This window comes from Aulonocara stuartgranti, assembly GCF_965226115.1.
Source record: "Aulonocara stuartgranti genome assembly, chromosome: 16".
NCBI classification, from domain to species: domain Eukaryota; kingdom Metazoa; phylum Chordata; class Actinopteri; order Cichliformes; family Cichlidae; genus Aulonocara; species Aulonocara stuartgranti.
Genome location: NC_138952.1, coordinates 23,295,630 through 23,314,008, shown reverse-complemented (window position 1 = coordinate 23,314,008; position 18,379 = coordinate 23,295,630). Strand labels below are relative to the sequence as shown.

The window sequence follows — 18,379 nt, the reverse complement described above, 5'->3', positions numbered from 1 at the left end:
GGTCTGCAGAAAGCAGCCTTGTTTAGGGAAAGGTACACGTCTACACGCTTCCTCAGCCTAGTGTAACTTTAATCCTCTTGATATTAACAACAAAAACAAGCAGAGTCATGTCCTAGCTGGCCCTCTATACATTTGAAGCCCTCTTAGCTGTGAACGAGCTGGTGTGTAATAGCTTCTAATTGGTCTCAAGCTCTTGACCAAAGCACTCACTGACTCACTGTCAAACTGCAGTCGGTATAAATGTGACTTTGTTGTCTGTGGCTTTTTTTTCTGGTTTCCTAGAGAGCGCCAAGAGGGTACAGACGGGTGAGTTTCTAAAAACAAAACAAAAAAAGTGGCACGTTTGCATTTGCTCTGCCCTCTTATGGTCGCACGCTGCTGCCTCCTGCTTTTTGTGCTGCTGTTCTCACTCTCTAGCTGCTAAACGCTGACACACAACATTGACTGTTTCACGGCTCAGAGCCAAGTTCAGGGTGAGGTGAGGGGAGGTGGGCTTTGCTCCACAAAGCTCTTTTGACACAGCTTACATATAATAGTAGTGGGTCCATGCCTAAACTGCAGTGTGTCCCAGTGAGAGTTATGACACACTGTATGTAAAACTTTACAGGTAGGTGAAGTTATTTAAGTTATTTCTCCATAAGGTGGGGCTTTAAAGACTTTTGCATGATGGGAAAGACTGTTACTAACCTGAGCTTATATCACCCTCAAGGTTTGGTGGTCAGCTGGTGTGCTGGGTTTGAATACTAACAAGTTACTGCAGATACCAAAAATATTAATGGCAGGTACCCAGTGGAACTGCAGTGTCTTCGTTATGTGTTTGTATTTACAGCTTATTTAACAGGATGGAAATACACAGGACTGTGCATGCATATCTGGAGTGGATTTCCACCTGTCAGCTAAACTTCTGATGCCTTTTGATCTTTGAAAAAAAAAAGTCTGCTTGATCTGCTTTTTTCCCCCTGCAGGAGTAAATCAACAAGTGATGTGCACGTCGACCCCGCGGTCATCCGGCAGGTTCGCTACGAAGAGCTGCAGAAGTATCGTGAGAAGGTTAAACAGAGCGAGGATAAGTGGCAGGATGTGAGTACAATGTGCACTGATATTTGAGGATATCTGTCAGCTGCCCACTCTTCTTGCTATATGATTCAAGACATGCCTGCTTGGGCAGAAAGAAGTTTGGTTGCAGTGCAGATGAGGCGAAAGATGAGTCACACAGATCTGTGAGATCCATATGTGCTACTAGGCGAACAGGGGAGCAGGTGCTTTGGTGTGTTGGATAGCTGCAGGGTGGAAAAAAGAACAGTTTGGATTGAAATTGTAGGTGTTCAGATGTTAACTAGAGCAGCACTGCCCTCTGGCTATGGACCTGCATCATTAAAAATTGTCGCAAGAATCACTACATGCACGAAAAAAGTAGAAATAATGTGAAATGAAGGAATGATGTAAGGAAGACTTAGTCGATTAACTCTGAAATTAACTCTCAAGTTACAGTGAAAATGGAAAGTAAGCTCCAAATGGCAGTGCTGCAGTAAATTTAAACACTGCTGATCCATTGTGCATGTTCATTCTTAGCAATAAAAAGTTAATAGTAATAAAAAGTTATACACATATACACTACAGGACTGGGCTAGTGTGGTGTCATAGCAAAATAATGGAGTCTTAAAGCAGCATTTGGGTCACACAGCCCCCAACACACAGGGGAAGTGAGCCGGGAGGAGCCTAAAGCACACAAATAGAACACCTTCAAATCTCCATTTGAAGGTGTTCTCTTTTTTCACATCTTTTTCTCCCTCCTTCTCAACTTCACTGTCCTCAGTTGTACACTTAGCTCTGCGCACACAATCAGTCTGCTTTATCTGCAGTACTTATAAATTGACTTTTTGAGATATGTTGCATGAGGTGATGAGGGCTTCTTCTTTGCACTGCAGGCCCTGAGCGACTGGAAGAGCCGACGTCGCAGTGTCAACTCTGATATAGTAAAGAAGAAGGAGGAAAGGGAGAAGATAGAGCAGATTACTTACGGCGGTGAGAAAAGGTCTAAGACCTTCAAGGAGATGCAAGAGGAGAGGTGAGGAAAAACACACAGGTCCAACAGACTTACTGCTGTAGTTGTTTTTCTGCTTTTAATTTCTGGTGATTCTGGTTTTCCTCAAAAAGGAACACTCACTACATTTATTCCTCTTTTAAACCCTTTCACCATCAGAGGGGAACCATTTGCTAAGGTAACCACATGAAAAAGTGTCTGTAATTAAGAGAGACTATGTGATTATTTGGGCAAGAGTGAATGAGGAGACCGTAATTGTGCACTGATTCACTGTGAAAGTGTTATTCAATCATGGCTTAGAACGTGCCGGTCATTTTATTTAAGTGCACATCGTTCTTGCCCTCTTATTTCTGCCCGTGCTCCGCTTTCTGCTGTCCTCGTTAACACTCCATGCCCCCACATTCATCGTTAACTTTATTCATCTAGTCCAATTTGTACCTATTTGCCTCTCATGTCCTCCCACCTTCTCTTCGTCTGTTCGCTCCACAGAGAAGGTAAAAGAAAGAGCAGCGTTGGCAGCCGTCTTGGATCTCTCTCTTTTTTAGACGACGACGACGACAACGTATTTGAAAAACCCGTCATTGCCCCACGTACCCGAGCTCTTCCTAGCCGAAGCTACACAATTGACACTTCCCAATTTTCCTATGAACCCCCCAAGCCCTCTGTGAATGACAAAGAACCTCCCATCGCTTCCCCAGCTACCGGCAGGGCTGCTTCCCCTCCCACTTCACTTGAAGTCGTGGACAGTCCCGCACTAAGCAGCTCCATCACGAACACCATCACTCCAAACAACTACAGCTCATTCAACCGCTCCCCGTCTCCAGAAGCTGTACCTTTGCAGAGGAGTACAGACTCAGAGCGCGCCAGCACAGCCAAGAAGCAGGAGGCCCCAACTGTTGTCTCCTCTTCTAGCTCCCTACCAAAGGTGCCTGAGCCAAGCCCTGCATTGTCTGGCACACAGACTGAGGTGAAGCCCCTCTCTTCTGGTCCTTTGCACACACAAGCACAGCCCAGCTCAATGGAACCCAAGCCTCCCGCGGTGTCTCGGGTTTCTTCCTCCCTGCCCAAGACCTACCAGAGATCGGATAGCGCACGTCTAACTTCAGTTGTCACACCAAGGCCCTTTGGGAGCCAGTCCTCACGCATCACATCTCTTCCCCGAGGCTTTACCGTGAGTACTAGATAGTTTTACAAGTAAACTACCAGCACAGCACAAGAACATCAAGAGGGAAGGATGTGTTTGTTTGGAAGTAAGAAATGTTTGGCAGGTAATTTGTTTTCACTACATCAGTATTGCCCAGGAGTCATATCTGATTACAGTGTGAATAATGGATGAAGCTGGTGGTTTTATTATGCTAACTCCACTACCAGAGCTGCTATTTTCAGACTATTCCACATTCATTACTAGTTACTCGTCAGGAAACTGTTTAACACATGTTTTAAAAAATAGCTGGTAACATAATTACCAGCTTTTTTAGAGTAAATTCTATCATTTTCTAATCAGCAGCCCTTTGCTGTTAAAGTTCATTTTACACTTTGTTGTAATTGAGCCTTAACGGCTGTGTTCTTTGCCACTCTACATGCAGCCCGCACAGACAGACGACTCACACAAGCGCGTCAATGGCAACGTCGATGTTTCTAAGAAGTCATCAGTGCCGAGTCGGTACCATCAGTTCATGACCTCTGAGGACGAAGCTCAGTCTAGCTCAGCACACAGCAGTGAAGAGGAGGAGGAAGAGGCGACTACGGGGAATAGCGTCAACTCTGCTCAGAGCGTCACACCTGTACCTCCACAGGTCAAGAGTGAACCTCCTGCTCCAGCCAAAGAAACCAGCCAGGTACTCGAATCTCCTCCTGCTGACAAAGCAGTAAAGCTTTTTTTGTTTTCTGTTGGTTACAATGAAAAAAACTGAACACGTTTCTTTTAGTGAATTTTTTAAATTTTCAGCATTATTAGTGTATCTTTAGCTTTGTGGTAAGTAGTCAGTAAAACTTAATGCATGAGCTCATTAGGAGTAGTGTAGTAGCTAAAGTATAGTAACAGGTTGGCATTTATTCAACAGCCATAAATGACTAATGGAAGGCTTCCCTGCCAAAGCAGGCCAACCCTGACAAGCATCTCCAGAGCAAATGGAAGTCAGCCCACATTTGTACTCTTCAAGTTCACCTCTACTCACCTATGTCGTCTGGTTTCTAGGAGAACTACTGTGAGATGCGGATCAGCCTGAACCAGAAGCCCAACAGCAGCAGAGATTTCGGTTTCCAGGCAGCCTGGGACTCAACAGGAGCTTGTGTCACATCTATCCAGCCAGGTAGCACTTCACAGGAATACTTTTTTTAAGGATTTGTATTACATAAGTAATATGTTTTTTTTCCACCATCCAACATAATGTGTGAAAGTCAGCCAAACTGACAGCATTCGCAGTAAATAGGCCCCGAAGAAAATAGATCAGACACACAATGCAAGTTTTTCACTCTCACTAGAACTGACTGATCTGTTCACAGATACAGTACAGTGGTAATATTGACAACCAGCGCTCCGCTCTGTTACAGTTATCTGTCAGCCTCGGTCGGTTAGTTGTCAGCAGGTTTTTGAGTCCATTGCAGTGGCGATGCCTGACTCACTGTATGTAGGGCAGCTTCTATCTGGGTCAGATCTGCTGGGTCTGAGCCTCTCCTTCTACTGAGATTCCCCACCTGCACATCACAGCATGCCAAATAAATTAGTAAAGTAATACAAACAGCCCAAAGCAATACACGAATATAGCCTTGTCATACCTGCTTACAGCTTATTTCACTGTATCTGCAGACTCTGTATGGCGTAGCGCTTGATCTTTCATTTTATTCTTATTACCGCTTACACTTGTAAATGTGCCAGTGTTAGCATGCTGACACTGGCATGCTGATAAAGTAAGACGTTTATTAAAAAAATGCAGTTCAAACACTCCATAAAACACTTTTAACTAAAATTTGACATTATGATCTTCATGAAGCTGGAATGTGTCTCCAGGACTTCTACTGAAAATACAGGCATGTTTTATATGGCGTGAAGAGTAAGTATGACTCTGTAGCTTTTATCTGTTAGACAAAATAGATAGTGTGTACCTACATTTACATGTTACATGTTAACTGGGAAGAATAATGCTCATATAACATTGAATTGTTTAACTGTGAGCTTTTTTTGTAGGGGGATAAAACAGGTGGGATGAAATCTTGTCTTCCAAAAGTCAGTTTTAGTGACATTACATTCCCAGTTTTATATAAGAAACACAAGTGGGAATTATGATGGTCAAAACAAGTGTGGAATCAAGTAAAATTTCAGCTTATGACTCTGACCTGTGCCCACTGTAGGCAGCCCGGCTGAGATGTGCCAGCTTCAGACTGGAGACAAGGTGCTGACGGTGAACGGGCACAAGGTGGCAGACATGAGCTACACCGAGTGGAAGTCCCACATGGATGAGGCTCTGCAGGAGGGCAGTCTGGTCATGGATATAAGGCGTCATGGGCAGAACAGTGAGTAGTCTGAACCCTGCCTGTTTTTGCTTGCGTGACAGCCAGAGAAGGAAAGTGAAAAGTTTTTGAGGGCTGCATTCCCGGACTGGGAGCACTGCTTATGCTGCTTGGGTTGCTAAACAGTTTTGACACTCTAAATTGGTCTGTAGCCTGTTGTGAATTCATCCATAAATGAGCTCATGACAGGCTAAATGATGAAGGACTTGTGAGTTATCTTTGCTCATCTGGTGAAGAAAGACTGTTATTGTTTTGATTTCTGTGGGATTTTTTTTGTTTAATTGCTTCCCTCTTCCCCCCCTTATGTAGTTATTTCTTCTTTCTGCTCGCTATTCCACCCCAGTGTTTTTCCTTCTAGAGAACTAACCCAGCTCAGATCTACAGGCCTATAAGTGTGTGGTGTTTTCAGTGTTACTGTTACAGGTTTACTTTATTTTGGACTATCAGTGTCACATTAGTTCACACAGTATTGCTAACTTTAACTAACTCACAATATTAGTTAATTACAGGTGTCCAGTGGTTGTGAGCCTATTAGAAACGGTGTTTGGGTTAATGGGGGCTTTAATGGGCTGCATGGCTGGGGAAGGGGGTTACTCTGTCTCCCCCTGCTGCACTCTATAATAACAACATAACAGCGCGCTTATCCCCTTGCTTTATAGCTTTCTTTATGCAGACGTTGTATATGTTCACATATATAGAAGCCTGGCAACAAGAAAAAAACCAAAAAAACCCGCACAAAACACATGGTTTATGTGCAAACACATCATATTTTTATGCTGTTACATTGTCTGCGCGCAGACTGGGACAGAGTTCAACCTTCCCTGCCATTTAAAAGCCATAAGACCATCAATCTGACCAGTACGGATCATCCAATGCTTGTAGGTTCCCAAGAAAAAAGCACAATCAGCTCCAGCCTGGATTTTACTTCAAACACTCCAGCAGAAACGCTGACGTTCAAAGAGACCCCGGCTCATCCCGTTACCGTAAGTGACTCAGAATCACCTTGACTGACTCAGACTTGATTAGCCTTTATTTCTGTATTGTTCCCCAGCCTGGTGGCTTTTTAATGAGTGTGCACCCCACGATGTCTCCCTGCAGGAAGTGGCTTCAAACGGAGTTAATGGAGGTTTCCGAGAGGAGCTGGTGACCATGAGGAAAAAAGGTAAAGAGCAGAGCGCACAGTCAGAAAGGTTATGAAATTGATCTTGATTATTTCTGGACTGAATACAAAAATACATCAGTAGGAGTTGCTGGTTTGACTTTGTCTTGTTTTTCACGTTACTTTGTACAGCTCCAAAAGAGTTGACATGCTGTGTAAAATGTGAAAAAACACACTGGAATGAGTTGCTAGTCTCATAAAACCGTATTTTATTCACAGTACAACACAGGAAGTATATCAAATGTTTTAACTGAGAAAATATCCCATTTTAAGAAAAAAGATAGTAGATCTTAAATTTGATGATAACAACACATCTCAGAAGTTTGGAGGGGGAAATGTAAGTGGTACAAAAGAAACAACTTGAGGAAAATTTTTAAGCTAACCCGATTTTACAGCAACAGATTAGTGACCTGACAGGGTATGGAAAGAGGATCTTAGAGAGGCAGAGCTTCTCGGCAGTAAAGATGAAAAACTGTCTACAAATTGTGGAACGATTTCATGTAAGTTTGTTTAAAATGGACTGATGCAAAGTGGAAAACTTTCCCCTGGTCAGGCAAATCGAACTTTGAAATTCCTGTTGGAAAACATGGATGCTGTGTCGTTGAGTTTAAAGAGAAGAAGGACCACGTGGCTTGGTATCAGCGCTCAGTTCTGATGGTGTAGGAGTGGATTATTGCTTATGGAACTGGTAGCTTGTACATCTGCCAAAAAGTATATCCAGGTTTTAGAGCAACAGCTTAAGAGTCAGACAATGGATTTTTCAGGGAAAGCCTTGCATAATTCTACAAAAAAGATGCTAACCCACATATTTGCAGCTAGTACAACAGTGTGGTTTTATAGTAGAAGAGTCCGGCCCTCAGCTGGCCTGCAGTTCAGACCTTTCACCACTGAAGACATTTGGAGCATCATGAAAATGAAAAACACAACAACAAAAAGACCCAGGACTGTTGAGCAGCTAGAGAAGTCCAACAACCTGTCTCCTCAGTTCCCAAATATTTATATGGCCGTGTCCTGACTTTTTAAGATGTGTTGCTTCCATCATACTCAAAATGAGCCTTTTTTAAAAGTGTCAATTTTCTTAGTTTAAACATTTTGATATGTTTTCCATTATGAATGCATTCTGTCTTTATTTACATTTTACATAGTGTCCCAACTTTTTTGGTTGTAATAGACTTTATCAGAATGACATGATCAGTATGTGCTGTTAGGTCAGGTTTAACTTATTTCTAATGTTTTTGTTGCATTCTGTTTTCCATCTCTCATGTAGAGTCAGAACCCATATCTTTGAAAAACTTAAAGCGGAGGTCAGAGTTCTTTGAACAAGGTAAAAAAAAACAAAAAAACAAGGAAGGTTGAGCGAAGAGATGTAGGACAGTTCTTCGTATTTATTATGCTTTCTGTGTAACCTGGTGGCTGGATTCTCTATGCTTTTGTCTCTCTGAATTCCTCAGATTATTCGAGGACTTTTTGCATGTTTTCGTATCAATGGCAGCCTCGTGACTTTGATTTTTCAATGGCTCTGTTGTCTCATGTTCTCTCGTCTGGTGCCAGAGCTTAACCTTTATGCTGTGCCCCCTCCCTCCTTCAGGTGGCTCAGGGTCCAGTGTCAGTGCGCTGGTCTACCTCTGTGGTAAACAGGGCTGTGTGTGCATTGACCTCCTCACATTCACTTGGTACAGCCCGGGACCCTGACATGCTGCTCAAACCCAGAAAGATTGATGTTATTTTTAAGGAGGTTCTACTCAAAGACCTCCTGCAGATGAAATAAAAATAATCTGTGACATGACGCATTTCCCCTTAAGTTTGACAGCATTTCAGACATGGTTCCAGCACACCAACCACAAACACAAACCTTTGAATCCTGCTGTGCTTTGTGGTATTTTGGGATGGTGTCCAGGCTTAACACATGGTTACACTTTTCACTTTGCTGCAAGTTAAAAGCACTCTTGGCATGCATATTTCGAAGCATCTGTTGGCCTTTGAGACAGACCCCTCTCTGCTTGTGTGCATGCTGCTGGTTTCTTTGTGTTTCTTTTTTCTGGTTTGATCTTTTTTGTCATCACAATCAGTTTATTGGTTTTCCCATTCAGAACTATTGGGCCTGCATCCAATCCAAATGTTAACAAGTGGGTGAGCTTGAATTGAGAGAATCAATAAGCCTTAGTGGGTGAATGTTGACCGTTGCTGCTGGGGGGCTTTTTCTGAAAACATCAATTGTCATTTGCTTTGATTGACTGCTACCTGACTAAAAGATCAAGTTGAAACTTAAATAAGCCCGTCAACTTGGCGCTGTTGTGTTACATGTCTTGAGGGCTCGCTTGTGTATTTTTACATTATGTTTCACTGCTCTGCCTGTGCCTGCCTGGAGATATCGACTGAATGATTGTCTTTCTTGTTCTAGGAGGAGGATCAGAGCCTGCAGTGCCAGATGTGAGTAGTGTCAGTGCATAAAGGCCGGTTTTTGTCTCTTATGTTTGCTCTTCTAGTATGACAACATCTTTGAAAGCAGATACTGCAGTAATTACAAAGCCCAGAGCCGCTGTTAAGCCTCTCACATTGACTGCATTTGTAGTTCACTTTAGAGCCAGGTTCACACATCTTTTTCAGTCTTTTAGCATTTTAGTGACTCAACAGTGATTATAGGGAACCTTTTTTAGTGTAGCTTTGAAACCAGATAAGAAAATACAATAAATAAAGTACAGACGGTGCAGTGCAAGTGCATATTTGCAGTTTCATCTCACCTTCAGGAGCATGTAGAAATGTTGTGAAACAAGAGCAGATAAGTACTGGGTGTTTAAGAGATTATTATTTAAGTATCATCACATCTATATGGCACAAGCAGGCGGACTTCAAAGCAACAAAGTTCAGCGATAGTTTTGTACAACTGCGAGGTAAATTTGCTATGTGTGGTTTCCTTTTTTGCCTTCAGATACCGGTTCCCGTAATCACTCCCTCCAGTCGCTGGTCTTTTGACCCAGAAGAGGAGCGGAAAAGACAAGAGAAGTGGCAGAAGGAACAAGAGCGCCTCCTACAGGTATGTGAAGGTGTACTCTTGTATATTTAGTAATGTTGAGTTCAAGCACACAACACTGTCAGTTTATTTCTTCAGACTACAACAGCCTAGATCCCCCATAAAGATGACATTTGAAAACCTCCCCTTTACCCTTATTGATGAGTTTTTGCACCTCAGTATGTATCAAAAAAGACTAGTATGTACAGGCAGAAATCACTGTCATTAACTTCTGATTCACAGCCAGTCATTTTGGTCTGGAAGCCAGCCTGACATATCAAAGAAATCACTAATTTCGTAAAAGAGAAAGCAGGGTTACTCCTAGTAGGCGTCCAAAGGTGTAAAAGAGAAACGAATAAGAAAATTTCCCTCACACAGAGCAGTAAAGCATGGGTTACTGCATGAGGTGCAGCAGGAGGTGGAGGAGGAGTTGATGATAAGATTCTCATTGAGAGTGACCAGGAGGGACAGGATTAGAAGTGAGAGGGACAGCTGAGGCTGAGCGGTTTGGTGACAAAATTAGAGCGGCAAGGCTGAGATGATTTGGACATGTGCAGAGGAGGGATAGTGGATATATTGGGCAAAAGATGTTGAATATAGAGCTGCTAGGCAGGAAAGGAAAAAAAGAAGAGGAAGGACACAGAAGTTTTATGGATGCAATGAAGGAGGACATGCAGGTTGGTGTGACAGAGGAGGATGGAGGAGCATGAGCTGCTGTAGCAAACTCTAAAGGGAGCAACTGAAAGAAGATGATGATTTCATATCTTTCTTATCTTGCACTGTGAGAAACAGCACTGCAGTGAAAGTGTTTTTTTTCTTACAGTCTACTCAAATGCACCCCCTAATGGCTAAGGGCTAATTTCAGGACCTCACAGGCACTGATATGTACCTTTTTGATGCCACTCCATTTCTTAATCTGAATAAATAATATTAAAAACATATAAAGTAAGCCAATAAACACCTGCATCATTACATGAAGGTACAAAACTGTCCCCAGATGTTTAAAACTGGCTTCCATAAGGTAAAACCCCCCGTCAGAGGTTACAACCCAAGTGACAAACTATCATGTGTCCACAACACATTACGAGTTGAACTACACTCACTGTAATTACAGATGGGGTGGGGATATCCACTTATCCAGTTGAGGGTTAGTGGGGGGGGGGAAGAAACCTTAATTTAAAAAGACAATTAGAAGTTACTGACATGCTAGGAAATCCTCAATTACGTCTGCTCTTAACAGGCTCAGAACAGAAGGAGACAGCACTCGAGCTTCTAAGTGTGCGCCGAGTATCCAACTTTAGTGTAGGAGAATCATGTCAAAACATTTTTCTGGGGGCCTATTTCTGGATGGAGATCAAAGGTGGTTATGCAGAGTGCCGTTGCAGCCGGGAAGGATTTTTAATGCTGGCAGGCTTGTTCCCTGTTGGTTAAGCAGCCTGATTTCATGATCTTCCAGCAGGACTTCCTGCTCTGGGCAGGTTTCCCTAGAATGTGTAGAATAGTTAGATAACACGTAAGTGAGCTGAGAAATCATCTGAACAATATAACAGCCACAATACCTAATTATTCTGTTTTAAAATTACATATGGAATCTATAATGAATAGAAGTTTCATGTGTTGTTTTAGAAAGAGCTTTGTATGTCTGACTGGATTAAATGAGATGACCTTTGACCTCACCTTCATTTTTTTTTTTTTTTAGGAGAAATATAAGCGTGATCAGGAAAAGCTGCAGGAAGAGTGGCTCAAGGCTCAGCAGGCAATTTCTACAAGCATGGTCCCCAAACAGGTAACAAAAGTGTTTTGTTTTGTATTAATTATGAGCTGATAAATCAGCTGGAGAGTATTTAATGGTGGCAGTAAGTTGTGACTCATGGCACTAATTTATCTAAATGTATCCAAAGAGCTTTGATCTAAAATTGCTATAATTATGCATGGAGTATGTGGGCACGCTCTCTTGTATGTGACCCTTTAGAAATGGAAAGGGAGAGCAGAGCAGTGTCTAGTCATGTGAATGCTCACATAGTACATATATTTACTGCAGTGGCTGAAATCTTTCCAACTAATAGGTTTGCAACAAAAACTCCCCTCTACAATATAATTTCTAAAACCTCGCCACCTCGGGGGATGTGAGGAATTTCTCCATCGTTGTCGCAGTTCCTCCTGGATGCTAATTAAGATTAAATTACTTGGTGCTCAAAAAGCTTCCTCTTCTCGTCCCTTTTCGTCTCTTGTCTCTGGTAGCTTGGGAGCCTGGAGGTGAACAACCACAGCAACAGCAGCACCGGCCCACACTCACCACTATCTCCCGTCAACCAGCCCACATCTCTACTGTGGAAAGAAGAAGAGCGAAAGAGGAAGGAGGAGCAGGAGCGCCAAAGGCAGGCAGAGGAGAAGAGGAAGAGGGAAGAGGAGGAGCGAGAACTGCTGCGTCTCCAGGAGCAGAGGATGAGGAAGGAAAGGCAGGAGCAGGAGGAAAGGAAGAGAAGGGAGGACGAGAGGAGGTTGCTGGAGGCAGAAGAGCTGCAGCGCAGAGAGAAGGAGAGAGCCTTTGAGCAGCAGCAGCAGCAGTGGTCAGTAGAGCCACTCCTAATCCTGTGCTGCCCTGAATACTCAAACTCACATGTCTTTTGTATTCCTTGACTCACCATCATGCTGATAATAATACATTTAACCAGCTTTACTGTCTGTGCATTAACATGTGCAACTAATGTGTTTGCATGTGCTTTATCCCTCCTTTGTGTGGTACTCATCATCCCACCTCTCTGCACACAATGCCTTTCACCAAAGGGCCACTAGCTCCCACGGCTTTCCTTATGCCCAGCCTTCACTCACCTATGCAGACAGGTTAGTACGAGAGAGCGAGAGCAGCTGGACCTCTTCCTGTTTATAACCTGTTAACCATGCTTTCTCTGCAACATGCTTTTGATATCATTGCTCTACAATAACTGCAGTTTGATGTGTTGAATACTTAGTTGACTATCCTTATTTAGCATGCATGAGATGCATACACACATAATTAATTAAGACAGATTATATTGGATTGGATTTAACAACAGTCTGTGGAACTCATGAGCGTAACCCCCCATTATAATTTGGTATAGCTTATACCAAATTATAATGAAACATGCCTATAAATATACAAATAGAATAAACATACAATAAAGTATGTACATATTTATGCAGTTTTATATGCACAAAACAAATGCTTCTTCTTACAACAACAATATAGTTTGATTAGAAACCTTTACAAAGTAGATTATTTACAGTTGTCATTATTGGGTAATTAGCCCCAAATCATTTTCAGCTCTAGATTTTTACATTGTTAGACCAGCAAACATTTTGTCCTTTCCGAAACAGTACGGAAAGATGATATGGAGAAAGTAATCAAACCGCTACATTTATAACAAAATTAAATCCATAAAATTAGAAGAGGTTCAGTCCTTTTAAATGATTGACAGACTTTTAGTGGCTAGTGTTGTGTGATCCTTCTGAGGCCTTTATTTAAAAAAAGAAAATGGGTGCCTTTGAGAGTTTATCTTCAAATTAACCAAACAGTTAAAATATTTTAAAGAAAATATTTACAACTGGTGCTCGTATTAAACTTGTATCAGAGATATGAGAGGAAAAAAACTTTGCTGTGCAGAAAGGAAATTGGTACAAAATTCACAGTTTCCCAGTGAACAGCTAAATGTTGCACTGCAGAGACAAATCAAAGGCAGAGTTGTGTAGCCACAGTCATATTAGAGTGGTTGAAGATAATGTGAGGGCATATGTCCCTAAAACTGAAGCTGAACCTGAGTGGGGACATTCAAACAGGATAGTGATCCTAAGAACAAATGTAAATCCACCAGGATTCTTACCAAGGATGGAATAAACTAGGCATTAAGGACCAGGAATAAAAACAAGCACAGATTTGACCTCGTGGGGGATTTGAAGTCAAGCAGTGCATGCAACAAAATCAAACATCTAGCAACTAAAGAAAGAATCTATATAATCTGTAATCTGTGAACTCATTTGTTAAATCATTTGCAATGTGTCTGTTCTGCTTCTCATAAAGCGAGAACTGTAATCCTGCATTCCTGAACGCCCACACAAATGGAACCATTTAATTATTTATACTGTATTTATTATTATAGGATTTGTGGGAAGCGGGAAAGAAGGTCAAAGGGGATACAAGGTAGAGGGGAGGCAGAGAGTGCAGGAGTCGGAGGGAAAAAGGAAAAATACACAAAGTTTTAAGATGAATGCTACATTACCAGCTGACATGCTGTGACACTTATCGCCTTCTATATTATACCATCTGACATATAACTATGATCCATACAAAAAGACATGAATTCCCTCACACTTGTACACAAAAGGGCAGCACGGTGGCACGGTGGTTAGCACTGTTGCCACACAGCAAGAAGGTCCTGAGTTCAATTCCACCATCAGGCCAGGGTCTTTCTGTGTGGAGTTTGCATGTTCTCCCCGTGTCTGCGTGGGTTCCCTCCGGGTACTCCGGCTTCCTCCCACCGTCCAAAGACATGCAACTTGTGGGGATAGGTTAATTGGATAATCCAAATTGCCACTAGGTGTGAATCTGTGAGTGAATGTGAGTATGAATGGTCTGTCCTTGTGTGTTAGCCTTGCGACAGACTGGCGACCTGTCCAGGGTGTACCCTGCCTCTCGCCCTATGACAGCTGGGATTGGCTCCAGCACCCCCCGCGACCCTGAAAAGGATAAGCGGTAGCGAATGGATGGATGGATGGATGGATTGTACACAAAAGTGAAACATCTGCTAGAACTGAAAAGTAGTGTTGTTCATGTATGTTTTGAATTTTGTTCGACAGGACAAAATCCAAATCATCCCCTCAGCTCGACGAAGAGGACAGACCTCAGAGAAAAGGTCAGCCTTCTTAATTCATTAGGGGCTTTGTGTGTGTGTGTTGTGGTGGTTGTGGAGGTGGGAGAGGGTGTTTTAAATGACTCCACGTACACATTTTGTTGCACAGATGTATACCTGTGTGGGTTGTACCCTGCTGTAGGTGTGCATGTACCCCCGGGGGGCATGGCTCAGCGGCTGCTGGAAGAGCAGCTGAAGAAGGCACATGACAGAGTTTACCAAAGTCAGAAGGCTGCATCTGAGCTGGAGCTGGAGCGCAGGAACATCCTCCATGCCATGAGATACAGAGAGCCGGAGAGAGGTGGATTTTAGCCCCCTAAAGCGCCGTTTCTCGTCGTTTTAATGTGAAACTCCCGCTACGATCAGCCGATCAGTCAATCGAGACATTTCGTTAACTCTAACTCTAAACGTACAGATGTTTGATTTGCAGCTGACCAGACAAATGACGAACCAATCAGCCATGTGGCCAGAAAATGACATGCAGCAAAAGCAATTTAACTTATTGATTACAGCATGTTTTCTTTCAGATCAATGACTTTTTCATCCATAATTTAGTCATATCTTGTCTCATCAAGCCAGACTGTGGAAAACAGATACTTATATCATCCTCATCTAATTCTGTCTGCCCCACGACTATTCATTTTGTTCCTCCGCCGATCACCAGTCATGATTTTTTTTTTTTCCATCGATAATGTTTCCTCTGTCTGTCCTCCCACCTGGCAGTGACCTCAAGCGGAGCCGCTGAGAAGAAGGACCAGCAGCCTGCATCTCAGGCTGAGCTGGAGCGGCAGCAGATCCTCAATGAGATGAAAAAGAAGACGTCATTGCTGACGGACAACAGCTGGATCCGCCAGCGTTCTCCCGACACTTCCACCAACAAGGAGAGGGACCTGCCACCTATGCGCAGGTACAGTAATACCTCATTAACTTTGGTGCGATGGTGGCGGTTGGCTCTTTTCTGTTACTACTGTCCTGTTTTTTTGAGTTGGGTGTAAAAGTTAAGTTGTCAGTCAGAAGGTTCGACTGCTTTTTCTAACTGGCTAACATGGGGTGTGGCTTGGGTTGGCTTTGCAGAGGCGATTCTCTTGACAACTTGGACACCTCATACAACTCCTGGCGTTCGTCATCGAAACCCCGAAGCGGTTCTTTTGCCCAAAACTACTTTCGGCCTCACTCTGCCCTTTCTGGCAGCACATCCTTTTATGGTGGGGGGCCGCGGGCTCAGCGGTATGGTTCCACTTCCACTCTGCCTTCTTCCTATTCCATGGGCTCACTCCGAAGTGGGGCAGGATCCCATTTGGTCCCTTGGTCCAGGCAGTCGCCTTCCCCTTCACCTTCACCCTCTTCTCCTTCACCCATCAACTCTCCAGAACCCACGGCTGAGGCAGACGCTCCTCAGCAGCACAGCAGGTAAAACCAGAAATGAAGCTTTGCTTAATGCTGCCTCTAACAACTCACTGGTACATCTGGGTTGCGGTATTTAAGGCGTTGCTACTCAGCCGTGCAAAAGTGGTGGCAAAGGGTATTTCTCTTTTTCCTTTATGTCACTCCTTTTATGATGTAATGTTTCTTTTGATGTGCTTTTTTATAGATCACACAGTAGCATAATTCACTTTAACTTATGTGTGGAATACAGCAGATGCTAGTTTAAGTTTAGCCATGTTTTTGTGGATTACACGAAAGTTTGTCAGTGATCATGTCCAAACACCTGAGAGACAAAGAAAGTCCAAAGGTTGCCTGAAGGTTATCTTAAAGAAGCTTGTTCACTTCCTAACACCCGAGTTTCCCAACCTTTATGAAAATTCACAAGTGTTTCCCTCGTGTCATTTTTGTTGCCATAAACAGTATTTTGCGTGTGACACTAAATGACACTGTTTTAATGAGCCTTTGTCATTTCAGCAGTGCTGTTTCAACAGGTTAACATTTGCCAGCTTGCCAAAGTGTCCGTCTGTCTAACCCTGGTTTGAACCAGTGTTGGCGTGTGTTTTGTATGTGTGTATGTGCATATATGTGTGCATTCATACATGTGTCATGTATGTGTGCTTGGCTCTGAAATGACAGCTGTGCGTTCTGTAATTCAGGTCAGTGAGTGGAAAGAAAATCTGTACGTTCTGTGAAACCCCGCTGGGAAAGGGAGCAGCCATGATCATCGAGTCCCTTGGGCTCTGTTATCATTTGGGTTGCTTTAAGGTGAGAGCTGGACTCCGGTCAGCCGCGGAGCACATCGGCCGCCGATCCTCAAAAACTAACTTGATCGCCTCAGGCTCTTTAGTTTGTTTTACTAACCTGGTGAATCCTGGTGAATGTCAATCCCCTGATCCCTTTATTGAGAAAAAGAAACTAAATCCTGCAAGATCAACTATTCCCTTTGCTTTTTTTTTTTTTATCAGCAGTCTAATCTAGTTGTTGTTGTTTCTTCTGGGAGCTGCGGTGACCTTTATCTGAAAGTTAATCCACTGTGTCAGCCTTCATCTCTTGATTCTCATCCTTCTCCTTTAATACACAGAATCACGGTCTAGATTTGTCTGTCCTCATCACTCCTCCTTTGGTCACGTTTACTGATTCATTCCTCAATTCTTCTCCTTCCCAAACTTCCTCAGTGCATCGACTGTAAGTCTGACCTTGGAGGATCAGAAGCCGGGGCTGAAGTCAGAATACGAAACAAGCAGCTCTACTGTAACTCCTGCTACATGCGAGTCAAAAGTGAGTACTTTCTCGAGCTGATCATCAGTGGGTGGTGTTGTTCTCGCCTTCCTCCCATAATCGGTCGCTTTTTTCCCCTCTTCTTTTAGCTGGTCAACCAACATCTATGTGACGTGACTGTACTCCAGCAGATTGATGAAGAGACTACTTCCGACAACAACCCTTGAATTTTAAAGTGAACATTGAAGCCATTGCAATTAACCGGGACACTTGGTTGGGACGTATCGCTGTTTATGATTCTGTTAAAACCCCAGGCGATACCTTGATGAGAATCATATTTGTTTTTACAGTGTGTGATTAAGGGAGGGACGCTTGCAAAGTAGTTATCAGCTTTTGTGTTTATATCCTATTAAGCAGCACAATTGTACAGAGTGTAAGGGTTCTGCATGCGCCGGAGTTTTTAAACGTTTTAGCCACAAAACTAGTCGAGCTATTAACTGTCTACCAGATTCCAGATGAAAGTCCTTTTTGTTTCTAAACTTTGCTTAGATACTGAGAGAAAATCCTGCAGGATCATCCTCCTCATTTTCACGCTTCTTTTCCCACCAACTATTGTGTTATAAAAATCTGTGTCAGCCAAGGTATTGGTATCATGTCTATGTGCCTTTTTATTTGTAATTAAGATTACTAAAATACTGCAAAATGTCATTTGCATTTGTCTCAAGTTTTCAGTGATGGAGTATTGCACACATAAGCAGGTTTCTATGTAAAGAATATACGTCACACTGATTAGGCAAACATAACAATGTAAATAAAAATAACTAAATGCTCCCCACGTGTTACGTCGTTCTTTTTTTTTTTTTTTTTGTTCTCCATCTGTTAAATTGCATAATACTGTGTAATGATATTCCTGGGTACAGTGGGATGCAAGGACTCTTCTGCCTCTATAATCAGAAATCATTATACTCATCTTTCTCTGTCTGTCCCTCTCATTTTCTGTTTCGCTGTAGCTCCACGGTCATAATGAAAGGAATTTCAATGAGCTTTTGTGCTAAGGTTCAGAGGACCTGCCTGCTCTGTGTTCTCCAAAGCCAATTTGTCATGCATATTTTATTCAGTGCATGCAT

The 18,379-nt window shown here is 42.8% G+C and overlaps 1 protein-coding gene across 11 annotated transcripts in view; it reads left to right on the top strand.

Moving 5' to 3' along the window:
* LOC309691285 (LIM domain only protein 7-like) overlaps positions 1–18,083 on the top strand; it is a 50,542-nt gene extending 32,459 nt beyond the window's left edge. The window contains exons 10-32 of one of the 11 annotated variants that reach the window (XM_082508910.1): positions 283–306; positions 966–1,080; positions 1,929–2,068; positions 2,534–3,215; positions 3,631–3,882; positions 4,242–4,356; positions 5,396–5,557; positions 6,437–6,537; positions 6,653–6,716; positions 7,981–8,037; positions 8,302–8,343; positions 9,115–9,143; positions 9,643–9,747; positions 11,423–11,509; positions 11,965–12,290; positions 12,511–12,567; positions 14,557–14,612; positions 14,752–14,910; positions 15,333–15,516; positions 15,684–16,019; positions 16,691–16,799; positions 17,210–17,312; positions 17,402–18,083. In XM_082508910.1, the coding sequence (XP_082365036.1) occupies positions 283–306; positions 966–1,080; positions 1,929–2,068; positions 2,534–3,215; positions 3,631–3,882; positions 4,242–4,356; positions 5,396–5,557; positions 6,437–6,537; positions 6,653–6,716; positions 7,981–8,037; positions 8,302–8,343; positions 9,115–9,143; positions 9,643–9,747; positions 11,423–11,509; positions 11,965–12,290; positions 12,511–12,567; positions 14,557–14,612; positions 14,752–14,910; positions 15,333–15,516; positions 15,684–16,019; positions 16,691–16,799; positions 17,210–17,312; positions 17,402–17,424 (3,328 nt within the window). In that variant the 3' untranslated portion in view covers positions 17,425–18,083. Of the gene's footprint in view, positions 1–282; positions 307–965; positions 1,081–1,928; positions 2,069–2,533; positions 3,216–3,630; positions 3,883–4,241; positions 4,357–5,395; positions 5,558–6,352; positions 6,538–6,605; positions 6,717–7,980; positions 8,038–8,301; positions 8,344–9,114; positions 9,144–9,642; positions 9,748–11,422; positions 11,510–11,964; positions 12,291–12,510; positions 12,568–14,556; positions 14,613–14,751; positions 14,911–15,332; positions 15,517–15,683; positions 16,020–16,690; positions 16,800–17,209; positions 17,313–17,401 lie in introns of all 11 variants that reach the window. The other 10 variants (XM_082508903.1, XM_082508911.1, XM_082508908.1 and 7 more) reach the window with 10 other exon arrangements.
* The last annotated feature ends 296 nt before the right edge of the window (positions 18,084–18,379 follow it).